Source organism: Rhincodon typus, chromosome 30, assembly GCF_021869965.1.
Source record: "Rhincodon typus isolate 14 chromosome 30, sRhiTyp1.1, whole genome shotgun sequence".
Taxonomy (NCBI): Eukaryota; Metazoa; Chordata; class Chondrichthyes; order Orectolobiformes; family Rhincodontidae; genus Rhincodon; species Rhincodon typus.
Genome location: NC_063361.1, coordinates 24404047 through 24421112, shown reverse-complemented (window position 1 = coordinate 24421112; position 17066 = coordinate 24404047). Strand labels below are relative to the sequence as shown.

Here is a 17066-nt window from a genome sequence, read left to right as displayed (position 1 = left end):
GAATAGAACTTACTATTCAATTGTTTGAATGGAAATACAGTACCAGTTGTGTGCCCCATGATGTAATGACCTAATGTTCTAATTGAAGATCAGAAAACAGAATGTTCTATGGAGCACTGATTGTTCGGACTTTGTGGAGATATTATTCATCCCAAGAATGGAAGTCCAGTTTGACTCACTACAAAGTGTTTTTCTTTTCAATCTCAAGCCAAAAAGTCATGTATTTGATGAGAACACAAAACATAACTCAAATTTGTAGCAGGTCTACAAATGTAGAAGGAACAATAGAACTGTAAATCGCAGGAAGCTGTCTTAGACAGCAAGTGCATTGAAAATGTTCTTAACTTTGACTTTAAAAAGAAAATGAAATGCTTTTAGAAATATGTTGAGATTTACAACATGGAAAAGGCCATTCTTGTGAGCTATTCCCTGCTCATATATCCTTCATCCAAACAAACAATTATAGTGACATTTGCTTGCCCATTTGATATATCACTTTATCCTTCAATCAAATTTTGAATGTTGACATAGTTTCTGCTTCAACCACAAGCTCTTAAATTACAGATAAAACCTGAGAACTGTGGATGCTGCAAATCAGGAACAAGAACAGAAGTTGCTGGAAATGCTCAGCAGGTCTAGCAGCATCTGTGAAGAAAAATCAGAGTTAAGGTTTCGGGTCCGGTGACCCTTCCTCAGAAATTCTGAGGAAGGGTCACCAGACTGAAAATGTTAACTGATTTTTCTTGAATTCCAGAGTCTTATAACTCTCCAAAGATTCTCTTCCTCTACATGTTCCAAATCTCTTGCATGTTATTGACGACCTACTGCAATATGCTGCCTCTGCCAACTGTGTTCTAGCCTTTCAGAACTTTAAATACTGCCGAAGGTATTTCTAAAAGGCTCTCCAAGTATATTTTTCTGATCATTAAACTGAAAAAAACACTCCCAAACAGCAGGAAGGAGATGTTCCAGTAAAAACCACTGCTGGCTCTACATAGGGGTCTTGGTGTTCTTGCCTCTCCCCACCCACTGAAATACCAATATGCTGGTTGCCCTGTTCCCCTGTAGATTGCTTGTGTTAATCTTCACTTTCAGTCCAAGGGAATGTCCCAGTGCTGATGCAGCACACATGTGGCTTCACCCTCTGCAGACACCCTGCTCATCAGTCCTTTAAGTGGGTGCTGTTTACAAATACAATTTGAAATGGTTAGAAATATTTCTTTAAACATAAATAAATAAATGCTAACAAAACAGTGTATTCTGCATTTCACTCAGCAGTATTGTGTTACTGGCAAAAAGCTAGGAAATAAGTTTGTAATACAGATGTGCAGAATTATTAGGCAGAACATGCTAGCTTTCTAAACTGGGGGAGAGAACGTTAACACTGCTTTACGAGTCCAGTGACCCTTCTTCAGAAATGTTGACTCTGCTTGGTCTCTACAGATGCTGCCAGACCTGCTGAGTTTCTCCAGCAGTTTCTGTTTTTTGACCAAGATATCTGTGCTGTTCTAATTCTGGCCTCTCTTATGTGCTTAATTTTCATTGGTTGGCCATGCCTTCAGTTGCCTAGGCATAAAAGTCTGGAACATTCTCCCTACATCTCTCTACCTTGCAACTCTTCTTTAAGACGCTCCTTTTAAGCTACCACTACCCAAGCTTTTGGCCATCTGTTTTAATGTGTTCTTCGGGTGCTACATTAATTGAAAAATTTCCTGTGAAGCCCCTCTAGACATTTCATTTTGTTACAGTAAACAAAGTTGCTGCTGTCATAAACATAATTCCCTTACATTTTACAATTGAAAGATGCTTCAAAACAACTTTAAAAAAAACAAATTATTTTATTGATAGTGTGCACCATGTGATGCATACCAAGTACCGACCAGCATTAAACTCTATTCAGTGGTCAATGGAGTGATCATGCATGTATTCACTTGGTGCAAAGCAGTGTCACTTCACACTGACACCACAGTTATAATGCAAATACAGCCTCAATCTTGGAGTCACAGCCGCGTCCAGCATTCCTCAGAGCAGGAATGGCACTCCTTTTCCCTTCAGAGCCAGTCTTGGACCTAGGCAACAGTCACACTCACAAATGTAGTTGTGAGTGCAGATATACTCTAAGTCTACATTTGAAAGACCACATGGTCAAGATGAAGTACATTTCTTTTTAGACAAAATGATATTATACATGTAAATTTAGACCAGCATGCATTGTGTGTCTTCATTCCTCTTTTGTATCCATCGCATTCACGTATTGCTGAAGGAGAGCCTCCACCTCTGGCCGTTTGCTCATCTTGTTTGCTTTACCTTGATAACGTCCCCGCTTTCCAGCACCTTTTCCATCAAGGATTTGAGCGACCCTACATTGAAGAACAACACCAAAATAGACAGCCAATGAATTGCTTTCTTTTGCCAAGTTTACTGAAGCTGTCATATTTTCCAATTGTTCTTGCTCATTAACAAAGGAGCATCTGTTACATCTGTTTCACTCCCTGTGGGATAGACAATGCCTGATAACATTTTTAGGTTGCATTATCAAACGGTTCCCACCTCCCCTCAATTTCATTCCTGTTTTCAGAGTTGCTCGGAAGAGGCAGAATCCTCACTTACTCCTCAGGGGTTTGAACATTTACAGGAGAGCTAGAATTCTCTCTTCAATATCTCAGCAAAGAACTGATAAAACTCATTCATAGTTCTTACAGTAGCTGCCAAATTAGTATGCAATTAAAACCATAAGTAGAAAGCAATTTTGTTTTATTACAGTAGGACCTGAGAAGTAACTAACTGCTCCATCTGTTAAAAACAAAGTTCCTCTGTGGTTGGTTCCTTGGTTCTCACTAATCCCAGCTTCTTTCAACTGGGAAGGTAAAACCAGAAAAATTCACCACATCCATGATATTAACATTGTTGTCTAATTAGCCCAAAATATGTTGCAGAGAAGAGGTGGATTAGGTTAAGATTTTGGAAGATAATATCCTCATTATATATGTATCAGCTTTGTGTATTAACACTGCCTAGTGCTAGGATAGCTGCTCTGCTAACAGTTACAGAATATTCACTAAGACTATATAAGGCAGCGCTTTCCCCCAATCATATTCCCATTGGTGCTTGAAAATCGTCAGAACCCACATCTGTAGGAGCAGGACTGGGACCAACTGCTAGGGGCAAGGGCTGTTGGATGGCTGCGATTGTGGGAACAGGATTAGGGGATAGTAAAAGAAACCCATGAAGGCAAGTTGCTTAGTGCTTGGGCTTTTTAGGTAAAAAGCACCTACATTCCCATTAGTTTTTTTAGGACTGGATTTGGGACTGTAAGATCGGACTGCTGGGTCATGGCCACTATTTAAAAACTGCAGGAGTTAAAGTGGCCGTGCAGCTGTTGGCACTTGGCGCTCATGTTTCCAAAGCTTAGGCTGACCACACTGGGGTCAGTTTGGAAAGCCCTGGTACATTAGGAGGGCCTTAAAATATCTTGTCATAGACAATCAATATTGCTTAAAAAAACATCAAAGCAATAGATGCAATGAAGTTTGTGTTTCACAAGTTGCCTGAACAGTTACAGAAACTAGACAATATGACCTTACTTTGAACCTAGCTCTTCGACAGCATTCACTTGACCTGCTAACAGGAATAAGCCTGCTCCTTTTTCATCACCGACTGTTAGAAATGCAAGCACTACCTGAGGAAACAGAATAAACAGAAGATGATCTCCAAGATGTTTAACATTTATTCGTATTTATCTAGGCAACATGAATCAGTACCAGGGAATAAAACTTTGCTCTCCTTTGAATTTGGTAGCACTATTGATCCAGATCTTAGTACACTCGGTGCAATGATCTAGATCGTGGGTTGCAGGGGACAATTTCAAAGTTTGCAGATGACACAAAACTGTATACTGTGAGGAGAACAATGCAGAACTCCAAAAGGTGTAGACAAGTCAGTGGAGTGGGTGAACAGTTGGCAGATGGGTTTTCAATGCAAAGAAGTGAGAGGAGATGCCCTTTGATAGGAAGAACATTGAAAGGTAATAGTTAATAGGGGGTAAAATTCTAAAGGAGTTGCAGGAACACAGGGTAAATGTGCACAGATCAATGATGATGGGAGGACAGATGGATGGAGCAGTTAACAAAGCATATAGTGTCCTCAGCTTCATAATAGGGTATAGAGCACAACAGCAAGGAGGTGATGTTAAACTTGTACAAGACTACAGCGTACAGGTCTCGTTATCACATTATGGGAAGGATGTGAATTCACTGGAGAGAGTGCAGAAGTGATTTACAAAAATGGCTCCAGGAATCAGAAAATTCAGTTATGAGGATAGATGAAAAAGTTGGGATTATTCCTCTTGGAGAGAAGGAGGCTGCAAGGAGATCTCAGAGATTTTCAAAATCATAAGCCAGTTGTCGAGAGAGAAACTGTTTTCTGTCTGTAAAAGGATCAAGAGCAAGAGGGCATGGATTTAAAATGATTTGCAAAAGAAGCAAATACGAGGTGAGAAAAATAAACTTTTGCTCAGGGTGAGTAGTTAGGATTAGGATTGTACTGCCTGGAAGTGTGGTTGTGGTGGAGGCAAGGGCAACTGAGGCATTCAAGAGGGTATTGGATGATTATTTAAGGTACAAGGGGATGGTGAAAAAGCAGGAAATTGGCAGTAGGTAATAACGCTCATTTAAAGAGCTGGTGCTGACACAATGAGCCAAATGGTCTCCTTCTGCATTGTAGAACTGCTGTGACTGTGTGTGGAAAGATGGAGGTCAGATGGTTTTAGGGCAAAAAGATTAGCTGAAAAGACCTTCGAGTTTGATCAAAAATTGCTCTTTGATCCAAACCACACAAGGGTTCCACTAGTGTGACATTCTTCTACTGTCAACTGTACCTCAGTAGGTAGAACTGTCACCACTGAGACAATAGGTCATGGATTGAAGTCTCACTCCAGGATTTGATCACACAAAAAAAAAGGCTGACACAATCAGGGAATGGTGCATGGTCAGAGGTGTCAATATTTAACTTGGACATTAGAGATCCTACCGACCTTCCCATGGCACTAATTTCAGAAAGGCACGATGGAGTCCTCTCTGGTGCCTTGGCCAATATTTATTCTATCAACATCGAAAAATCAGATTGTTGGTCATTTTCACATATCTACCTGTGGGAGATTGCTGAGAGAAATCTTGCAGCTGCATTTCCTATATTACATGAGTGTTTCCGTTGTAGGTTTCCCAATTTGAAGTATCTTGAGGTGAGGAAAGCTCAATATAAGCCCAAGTCAGTAAGACCTCAGGATAGTGGTACTGGGAAAATAAAAGTCCCTCCTGCAGTCACCCTGATCAGATGGGATTGTCTAATTATCTCCAACGATTGACAAATTCTGGTTAGTACTGTGCTGGTTACATGCAAAAATAACAAATTATTTGAGGCTGCCTAAGTAATTTAATGTCTGACGCTTGATGCCATTAGAAGTGAGGTACAATGAATTAGCACAGCACCGCCATGAAGGCCTTTAGCCTGCTCCACAATCAATACTACAGTAGGAGAGTGGGGATAGCCAACTCAATGACACAGATGGATACAGACGGAATGGTTCATGGAACAGAAGAAACAAGAAAGGTTTCAAACAGACACACACAGAAAGAAAGCAAGGGCCAAAGCAAAACAAAAGAAAAATATCTGGAGAGCCAACAATGCAATAAGACAAAATGAATATGAAAGATGAGAATGGTAGACATTAGTGAGAGTAAGAAGTCATTATTGAAGATTACATACTGATGCAATCAATAAGAATCTATCAAATAAACAAAAATGGATTTTGCAATCACCATTTAAATTGACCAGTAACAGTTGCTCCACCTTACCTCAGCACTAACTTCATTTGCTACAATATTCATAAATTCATTGTCCCCATCTTTCCTGAAAGAAAATAACAGAAACAGATATGAAAATTTTAAAAGGGCCGTTCACCGAAACAATGAGAATATAGACAGTTGCCCACTCTGGAAGTTTAAAATGTTTAAGCAGAAAAAGGGGCCACTTGGTCAATCACACCTGCGCCAGCCAAAAAGAGTGAGTCACCCAGTCTAATCTCACTTTGCAGAATTTGATCTGTAGCCCTTCTCATAAATGTATTTGAGGTACATATCCAGACATTGTTTAAATTAGTAGAGGGTTTCGCCATGTCCTAGCCTTTCATGTAGCGAGATCCAAACCCCTACCATCCTCTGGGTGAAAATTTATTTCTATTTCCCTTCTAACATTTCAACCGGTCACATTAAATAGATGCCCCCACTAATCAATGACCTCTCCAATACAGTAAATAGGAAAACTTCATCTAGACCTGTTATACATCTCAATCAACTTTCTCCTTAGCCTTTTGTCTTACAAAGAGAACATCCCAACCTGTCCAATCTTTCCTAACAGCTACATTGTTACATATAGCAGTACTCCTATTATGTTTTCTTAAACCTTATTTTGTGCTCTCAGAATTGAAGACAGGTCAGTGCTGGGAACAGCAACACATTAAGCACTAGTACCAGGATCAAACATGCCAGGTCAGATACAACACAGTTCAAGTGCTGTAGAAGACTTAATTACAACAGTGGCCACATTTTAAAATATTTCATTGACTGTAAAGTAGTTTAGCACATCCTATGTAAATACTAAGTCTTAGAGTCACAGAGTCATTCAGCATGGAAACAGGCCCTTTGGCCCAACTCATCCATGCTGACCAGACATCCTAAATTACTCTAATCCAAATTGCCTGCATTTGGCCCATATCCTTCTAAACCTTTCCTATCCATGTACCTGTCCAAATTTCTTTTAAATGTTGTAATTGTAAACACCTCCACCACTTCCCCTGGCAGTTCATTCCATACACATATCACCCCGTGTGTAAAAACAAAAGTCCCTTCGGTCCCTTTTAAATCTTTGCCCTCTCACCTTAAACCTATGCCTTCTAGTTTTAGACTCCCATACCCTGGGGAAAATACCTTGACTATTCACCTTATTTATGCCTCTCATGATTTCATAAACTTCATAAGGTCACCCCTCAGCCTCTTATGCTCCAGGGAAAAAAGTCTCACCCTACCCAGCCTTTCCTTATAACTGAAATCTTCCAGACTTGGTAACATCCTTGTAAATCTTGTTTGCACCCTTTCCAGTTTAATAACATCTTTCCAATAGCAGGGTGACCAGAATTGTACACAGCACTCCAAATGTGGCCTTTTCAATGTCTTGTATAGCTGTAACATGACATCCCGACTGCTGTACTCAATGCTCTGATTGGTGGGGCAAGCGTGCCAAATCTTTCTTCCCTTTAAACTAAAGCTTTGACTACACTGCAGTAATGATCCAAAGTCTGGATCACAAAACAGAAGTGTACTGAAACTTAATTAAAATTTGTTTGAAAAAACAGTTCTGAGAAAATTAGAAATCATTGAGAAAGTTAACTAAAAGTGTAGCATCTTTATTTACACGGACAAAAGAATGTAGAAAATTTCATACACTGGTTTCATACTGACAGAAGGCTTCACTGTGGAAAGGCTGCTCCTGAGTTTACATGGCTTTGAGTGGCCAAAACAGAATTTCTCTCAACTTTAATTCACATTCCAAAAAAATACTTTTAAAAAATGGGACATAAAGGTAGATTCTTTAAGGCAGTTAGAGGAGCAGAAAGAAGTTTCACTTAGTGCAAGGATGTCCATACACAAGATATCTGGAAGATATGTGGAAAATGGTCCAGATATATCCTGACCAGAAACTGAACTGGTCCTGTCTTCTAAATACCGTGGCTACAAAAGCAAAATCATAGGCTCAAGTCCACAACGAGTAACTCACCAACTGACTTTCCAGAGCCTATCCATCAATCTACAAGGCACAAGTCATAAGTGCAATGGAATACTCTCTGCTTGGCTGGATGAATGCAGCTCAAACACTCAACACCATCCAAGGCAAAACAGTCTGCACTCTATCCATCACCTTCACTACCAGCACACAGGGGCAGCATATGCATCTTCTGCAAGATGCACTGCAACCACTCACCAAGGTTTTTCACACAATTACTTCCAAGATCTCCACCACCTAGAAGGACAAGGGTAGTGGACAGATGGTAACACTACCACTCAAAAGTTTCCCTCCAAGACGCACACAATCCTGACACAAAACTATATTGCTGCTCATTAAATGTCACGGGGTTAAGATCCTGGAACTGCATTGCTAATATTATGGAGGATGTACCTACAATACACAGGCAGCACTGGTTTAAGGCAACAGCTCAGTATCACTTTATCAAGGATAATTATGAATGGGCAATAAATACTAGCCTAGCCAATGACACCCACATCTTATGAATGAATAAGAAAAATAAACTTCAAGATCTATGAGAGTTATTCATTCTTCTGTCTTGAAATTGAGTTTTTGTTTAAAAATATAGTAGCTGTCCATTCTCTAGATGCTTATGTGATTTACTTAGATCATTAAACTTAATTTTAGATCAACAACCATACCATAAACTTGTGGTTTTCTTTGGCTGACTAGCTTCACAAATCATTGGAGTGTCTGTGTATGGACTTCCACTGAATGCAAATCACTGCACTGGAACTAAAGGTCAGAATGTTACGTGACCTGCATTCAATTTGATATATGGCTGACTTAAGAAAAGCAAGATTGTGACCTGCATAAGCTTCTATTGTCTTCAGTGAAAGAGCACAAGAGCTGTGTTCCAAACCCATTCAAACATCAGTGTACATACAAAGAATAATGGCAGAATATCAAGTTTCTTACCTGTGCAAAACTAATAACTTGCCCTTGTTTGGATCGCTCCTAAAGTTTTTTGCTGTTAACAGAGCCAAATCTCTGAGCAGGTTTAGACTGTTCTTTAGAGCAGAGAAAAGAAAAACATATTACGTGTAAGTTCCACCCAAGGGTTTAATTATTCCCAAAAGTGCTCAAAATAAAACAAACATATACTCCAGTGGCGACAGTCAGAGAACACAAACTCTAAACGCGATTCGAGCATAGATTTTGTAAATTTTTTTCCAATGCATAGACAAATATGTAGCGAGAATACATCAGCAGCAGAAGAAAGCAATCTCATGATTACCTGTCCATTAACTAAATACCTGCAAAATCTGGACACCCCATCGGTCTCTCCATTCAGATATCCAATAAACTCTCCTAGCATAGGGGTCAGATAGTTCAGTTGGTTGGATGGCAAGTTTGCAATGCAGTGATGCCACAACACTGGTTGAATTCCTGGCTGAGGTTACCATGAAAGACTCTCCCTCTCAACTTCTCCCCTTGCCCGAGCCATGGTGACCCTCAGGTTAAACCACCACTTGTCACCTCTCTCTATAACGAGAGAGCAGACCTATGATCTGGTAAGACTATGGCAACTTTACTATACTCTCCTAACATGTGAATTTCAACCTGGAGAGATACCTTGGTTAAATCTAAGATTTTTTTTGCATTAAAACTGTTTGTAAGAGAACATAATATGGTAATTACTAGGTAAACCTTAATAGTCGCATCAAGTATTTGCAAATCAATCTGACACCTTTAATTCTAACCTCAAAGATTTATCAGTTGAAAACTTGCGTGAAACTTACACAAAAAGGATTGGAGATGGAATAGAATTTGCAATTGAAACAGAAGACATCAGATATGACTTTAATAAATGAAAATGGAATGTTTTCAGAGAAATGCTTCTTACCAGGAAACAGAAAATATAATTTATAGTTGCTCTCAATCAATATAAATCTTATATTAATCCAGACAAAATTAACTGAAAATGTACTTTGGGGAAGGTTTGCCTTTGTGACTCATGAGGAATAAGGTCATAAATCCATTGTTTACATTGCAAGTAACATACAACAGATGTTTACTCAGTAAGACTTCTATTGTCGAACTTATCAAGATCCTCAGTAACCACACAAACATGCAAATCCTGAAACATTAGTCTGAAAATTACTGGTGCCAATTGCTTAAATGTTAGCATAACAACTTTCCCCTATTTCAAAGCAGCCAATTAACAGGTTGATGAACAGTAATCTTCTGCCTAGTGTATTTAGGAATTGGAGTATAATGTACCTTTAAAAGAGCTGACAGTTCTATGTGTAAATTGTTCTTACAGTTCAAAATTTAACAATTTTGGACAAAGCACTATTGTTAATCACACTTATCAGCAAATTCTTTTGTCAAAATCTCCCGTTAAAAACATTTTCACATTAGTTATTTCATTATTTAGACAATTATTAATGGTCAACTACAGCTCTTAATTGACAACATAATCAAATTAAATTATTAGCAATACCTTCTGTAGCAATTTGACTGATTTTTGCAATTTGTCCACAGCTTCAATGTGTTCCTCTGGCCCATTCCTGAAAAATTAAGTGAAAAAATTCACTGAAGCACCTTTCATTTACACAAAATTTCTAAACAATCTATTCAATGTCACAATTTCAATGTTTGAATACATCAAACATTCTTGCTACTTTCAATCAAGACAGAGAAAGAGGATATTACAGTTAGATTGTGTCTCTCCTTCACTATAATATCTTTCGAAAAAAATGACTAAGATACTTTTGTAAAGTAGATCATGAGCCTGTTCTAGAATCCGAAGTTTTATTGCTGTAATTTCGATAGAGTCATAAAATCACACAGCATGGAAACAAACCCTTTGGTCCAACTAGTCCATGCCGACCATATTCCCAAACTAGTAACACTTGCCGGTGCTTGGCTCATATCTCTCCAAACCTTTCCTACTCATGTACTTATCCAAATATCTTTTAACCGTTGTAACCATACCTGCATCCACCACTTTCTCTGGCAGTTCATTCCACACGAACTACTCTCCAAGTAAAAAAAGTTGCCCCTCGTATCCTTTTTAAACCTTTCTCCTCTCACCTTAAAAATATGCCCCCTAGTTTTGAACTACCCTACCCAAGGGAAAAAGACCCATCATTCGTCTTGTCTATGCCCCTACTAATTTTATAAACCTCTATAAAGTCACCCAGTAGTTCCTGACATGTTAATTTAGCTCACTCAATTCCAACTGTTTGGCAGCTTTGGAAGAACTTGCCACTAGAAAGATGTTATTTAAAATGATTCCGCTGACTGAAGCTGTTTTGCCTATTTCCCCAACAAATGTACTGCTGTGCAGGGATATATCATGTTCTGAAATTATGACTAAAAAATTGTGACGTCAGCACATGGATGGTTACATTGTTGATGGGAAACTGCATTTTGGCAGTCTCAATATTGGAACACCATTCAGGCTCTCTGGCCAGTGTCACAGTCAGGCTTTGCATACCGTACGCATTGCAATACATGTTCTGGAATGTAAACCCCATCTATTATGCTCTTCCGAGGCCTATCCAGCAATACAAAAGCAACTCCCGACATCCTCAGAACTCAATCTCCTCAGCTCTTTCACCCTCAACAAAATAAAACAAAGTTGCTCAGTCTTGTTATCTGTCCTCACAAATAAACAGTATGCTTAACACAGTGTTGTAACGTCAGCACAAATTATCAACAGAATTTTCAAGTTATATTTCAGAGGCCATATGTACTTATATTATATTATTTAATACTTTATATATTTTCTTGGAAATGATCAAAATTCTATTAGCAGACCAGTGCAGAAGTGATTTCAGCTGTTTTACATGATATTCCAGGAAAAGCGAAGCACTTACTTGAGAAGTGATGTTAGAGCCTTTTCCACTGCGTAGCTTTTCTCTGTATATTTTAACACTCTATTCCCAGCCAGGAAAATTAAGTTTGTTTTGTTCTTCTTTCCTTTATCTGTTCCTAAAATTTTGATGACCTGAGAAATAGACCAAAACACACAGATTATCAGAGCTACAATCAGATCAGCAAAAATAAGGCTGGCCATCTTTAGATTTGATGAGTTGAAAGATATCATTGGTTCTGGCAGGAAGAGGTTGAGGATTATGTAACTGCATTGGCATGTTACACTAAACACAGTTACAAGCAATGTGGAAGGGGCCCTAGTCAATAGCTAACAAACAATTAAAACAGTTATACATAAATTTAAAAACAGGAATACTGCTGGAAATCTCGAATAAGAATATATAGAATGTTGTAAATACTCAGCAGATCAGGCAGCATCTGCAAAGAGGAAAACACAGTTAATCTTTCAGGTTGATGACTTTTCACCAGGTCTGTTCTTGACTTCAGACATTAACTCCATTTCACTCTCCACAAATACTCACTGGCCTGCTCAGTTTTTAAACACAATTATGTTTTTATTTCAAATTATATTAAGTGTACAGTATGTTTAAAAAATTGCATAGAAATTTGACAATATAATATATACTTAATTAATATGACTAAAAAGAAATCTATTTAAAGGAGAAAAGAGTACTTGAGTTTGGAAAGGTTCTTTCCTTTGGATGGAAGGTTAAATTTATGAGTCCTTGTTATTATAGCTGCCTCGGCTTGTGTATTCCACAGTCACAATAGCCTCAAACCGATATGATCAGCATTTACAGAAAATTTTGTCGTGAATTTAGAAAAAAACAACAGTGACAAGTTATTATTGGTATTATGAGGTCAGTGTAGCACCAGTAGTAAATCAGAGCCATTCCCAGCATGTAGATTCAGTAAGCCGAGAGCCAGTGTTTAGGATGATAATTTTGGCACTAATACATGCAACTGGGTTACTAGATTACAAGACTGGCAATTCATGTAAATAACATTCTCTTTTAATAAAGGTAGCAAAGAGGAGTAATTTATGAATCCTATTCACTTGAAGCTATTCCCTTATTCTGAAGGAAAATTTATTTTCATGATGTGGAATTAAATTAAAAGACCTGAACTTAAAAAGTACAAGCGCATACAAATTAATTTGCTCCTTCCTGTCTCCAAGTAGTTCCTAGTCCATAATTTAGTGAAAGCAAATGGAAACATCAACATTTTCTCACCTGTAAATGACTGAGATTCGAGACGTGTGTTCCACAGCACATATTTGCATCAATTCCTACAATGTCGATAATTCGGACTGGGCCAACATGATCATCTGGTAAACCCCGACTCCTCACCTACAAAACAAACCTTTTCTACTGCCAGCAGTAAAAGTATAAGAACTAAATATTCTACATCATTTTTAATACAATAGATCTCCCAAGGATTACACAAAAGATATTGTGAAACCCGGAGCACATATGTTAACTTCTGTCATCATTCGGTCATAGCTAAAACATGAAAACTTAGTGAAGCAATGGCCCAGATTTTGCAGTTGTAATGATAGCAAAAGTGCCAGCATTTGGCTCTGAGAAATGGCAGTGATGTCTGGCATCAACTCATGCCCAAAACCACATAACATGTGTACACTTCCATTTCATTATGCTATTACTGTGGTTTTGAGAGCCCTCGAAGAAGTTATATCTTGTTCAAAAGGTGTAACTGAGCTTTTTTAAAAATTGGCATTAATTACTTTATAACAACCTTTCTGGACCTGAAACCCATTTTATATTGCAAAATGTAAAATTTCTCCCAAGAAAAATAGTAATTGCTGGAAAAGCTCAGCAGGTCTGGCAGCATCTGTGGAGAGAAATCAGAGTTAACATTTCGGATTGAGTGACCCTTCCGCAGATTCACAAAGTTCTCTAATCCATGATTAAAAAAACAATCCACAGACTTAAGATAATAACTTCTTTAGGTTTGCATCTTCAGCATCTAGCTTAATCCCATGTGTATGCCAAATCGTTATTTGTTTTCTATAAAGTTATTAAAAAGTATGTGGGGAAGCCTGCTTACTCTATCTTGGTTCCCTGAAATATTCTTAATGTGATGATTGTCTGCTTAGCCTAACACTACTGTTGTTGAACACCAAAGACTCCCTACAACTGGAATAAAATTGACATTGACAAAAACGAAATTCACATCACAGAGCTCATTAACCTCTGCGAGCTGCTTTCTTTGAGATCAACAAAGAGCACGGCTACATCGCTGCTGAAAGCAAAATCTAAGTCAATATTTCACACAACTCCAAGGTTATACATACTACTCAATCTATTAAAACTGAAAGATATAGGCTTCAGAGAGAAGAGTATTTTTTATGACTACTTATCTTGCACGTTACAAAACTGTTTAAGATACAAATAACTTTGCTTTTCCCTCTTCATGTCTTCTTAGCTTAATGAAAAATGCAGGAGGGCATTTCAGAAGCAACGCTAGGCACATGTAAAAATGAGCTGTCAAACTCGTGAAGTTACTGAAGAGTCATAGAGCCATAGAGACATACAGCACGGAAACAGACCCTTCAGTCCCACTCGTCCATGCCGACCAGATATCCTAAATAAATACAGTCTCATTTGCCAGCATGTGGCTCATATCCCTCTAAACCTTTCCTTTTCATATATCCATCCAGATGCCGCCTTTCAAATGTTGTAATTCTACCAGCCTCCACCACTTTCTCTGGCAGCTCATTCCACACACACACACCACCCTCTGTGTGAAAAAGTTGCCCCTTAAATCGCTTTTAAACCTTTCCCCTCTCACCTTAAACCTATGCCCTCTCGTTTAGAAGTCTCCCACCCCAGGAAAAAGACGCTGACTATTTACCCTATCCATGCCCCTCATGATTTTATAAACCTCTATAAAGTCACCTCTCAGCCTCCGACACTGCAGGGAAAATAGCCCCAGGCTATTCAGCCTCTCCCTACAGCTCAAACCCTCCAACCCTGGCAACATCCTTGTAAATTGCTTCTGAACCCTTTCAAGTTTCAGAACATCCCACTTGAATGCCAAACAGCAGGAGCAGCATGTGACAGCACAGAGCAATCATTTAACATTGGATCAGATTGAAACTCTGCAGTCTTGTCGAATTCAGTTGTAAGTAGTGGTGGGACAAGTAAACAACTAAATGGAGTAGGACACACTATAAAATATGCATATCCACATTAACAGAACAAAAGGCTGAGCACTTGCAAACATCAGTGGCCAGAAGTGCCAAGTGGATGATCTCTCTCAGCTCCTACTGAGGTCCTCAGTATCACAGATACTGGACTTTATCCAATTTGCTTCACCCATGTGGTATCAAGAAGTGGCTAAAGGCATTAGATAGTTCAAAGGCTATGGACCCTGACAATTGTAATGATGCTGAAAATGTATGTCCAGAACTGGCTGCACCCTGGTCCAGTTGGTCCAGGACTGCTACAACACTAGTATCTCCTGGCAATGTGCAAAATTGTGCAGGTGTGCTCTGTACACAGAAAGCAGGATAAAACCAACCTAGCCTGTTACGGCCCCAGTCTACTCTCAACCAGCAGCCAAGTTGTAGAAGGTGTTGCTGACAACACAATCAAGCAGCACTTACTCAGCAAGAACTCATTGATTGACACTCAATTCGGGAACAGCCAGGGCCACTCAGGTCCTGGCCTCATTACAGTCTTAGGTCAAAGAAGAACAAAAGAGCTTAACTCAAGGTAGATTTGACCAAGTATAGCATCAAGAAGCTCTAGCAAAACTGCAGTTAATGGTAAGAGAAGGAAAATTCTCCAATAGTTGGAGTCACACAACACAAAGGAAGATAGTTGTGGTTGTTGGAGGTCAATCCATCTCAGTACATTGCTGCAGGAACTCCTCTGAGGGATGGCTAGGCACAATCATTTTCAGTGGCTTGATCAATTGCATAAGGCCAGAAAGAAATCAGGATGTTCACTGATGATTACACGAGTAATGTTTGCAACTCTTTAGATACTGAAGCAGCCCACGTCAATATGCAGTAGGACCTGGACACCATGCACATTTGGGTTGACAAGTGCCAGGCAATGGCCAAGAGAGAATCAAACCATTTACCCTAGACATTCAATGGCAGTACCATCACTATCAATAACCTGGGGATTACAATTGACCAGAAACTGTAGTGGGCTAGCCATACAAATATTTTGGCTATAAGAGTAGGTGTAAGCGAGAGAATTTTGTAGCTAGTAACTTATATCCTGACTCCCACAGCTTCTGCAGCACTGATATGGCACAAATCTGAAGTGTAATGGAATAATCTCTACTTGTACAGCTTCAACAACACTCAAGAAGTTCAACATCATCCAATTCAACGTATCCTGTTTGACTGGCACCTCCTCCACCACCTCTAATATTCTCTCTGTCTAATACCAGCACAGTGTCAGCAGTGTGCTGCCATCTACAAGATGCACTGCAGCAACTCAGCAAGGTTCCTTAGATAGCACCTTCCAACCCCACAACCTCTACCACATAGAATGACAAAGGCAACGGCATGGGAACACCACTATCCACAAGATGCCCTCCAGGATGCGCATCTTCCTGACTTGGAACTATATTGCCATTTTTTTGCTGTCACTGGGTCAAAATTACAGAACTCCCTTCCTGTTAGCACTATGGATGTATGCACTACACGTGGACTGCAGCAGTTCATGAAGGCAGCTAACTACCTCCTTCTCAAAGGTCTGGGAAAAAATGCTAGCCTAGTCAGTGACAAGACACCTTACAGAAGAATTTTTTAAAAGTTATTCAATTATTTACATGAATGCCATCCTTAGAACAGATGGACATTCAACATAGCTTGAACTTGGAAATGTAGTGAATCCTATATATCTGGCTTGATACAAACAATCACTCTCCTTCAGAAAAAAAAAACAAAAAAAAAACTGATTCCAAACTACTACTTTAGCTTAGAGTGGTTAAGGTTTATAATACACAAAAAAAAATCAAATCTTGTGATGCTTTCTCCTCTCTCAAACTCTGCTACCACTGTTCACACATTAATGTTACTTGGTATTTCTGGTACAGGTTTGTCACAGTGGAGTCAGGATGCTTTGGTAACAAAAGGGCAGACTAAAAATTAAAACACTGAAGAGGCATTGCACTTCCACCAATATATGCCTGTGGTAAATGGGAATCTCCAATATAGAAGGCCCAAGCAAAATTTCAGGTTTGTAATATTTCTAATTTATGATCTTCACACTTCTAGGAATGATTCTGTCGCACGGTGGCTCAGTGGTTAGCCCTGCTGCCTCACAGCACCAGGGACCCGGGTACGATTCCACCCTCGGGTGACTATCTGTGTGGAGTTT

General features: G+C 39.1%; 1 protein-coding gene across 3 annotated transcripts in view; it reads right to left on the bottom strand.

Moving 5' to 3' along the window:
- Positions 1–1818: 1818 nt before the first annotated feature.
- The window catches only part of aarsd1 (alanyl-tRNA synthetase domain containing 1), a 28302-nt gene continuing 13054 nt past the window's right edge, over positions 1819–17066 (bottom strand). For all 3 annotated transcript variants that reach the window (XM_048614374.1, XM_048614372.1, XM_048614373.1), the window contains exons 6-12: positions 12936–13052; positions 11685–11815; positions 10304–10370; positions 8776–8867; positions 5853–5907; positions 3585–3679; positions 1819–2360 (exon numbers count right to left, since the gene is read on the bottom strand). In XM_048614374.1, coding sequence (XP_048470331.1) covers positions 2222–2360; positions 3585–3679; positions 5853–5907; positions 8776–8867; positions 10304–10370; positions 11685–11815; positions 12936–13052 — 696 coding nt within the window. In that variant the 3' untranslated portion in view covers positions 1819–2221. The remainder of the gene's footprint in view (positions 2361–3584; positions 3680–5852; positions 5908–8775; positions 8868–10303; positions 10371–11684; positions 11816–12935; positions 13053–17066) is intronic.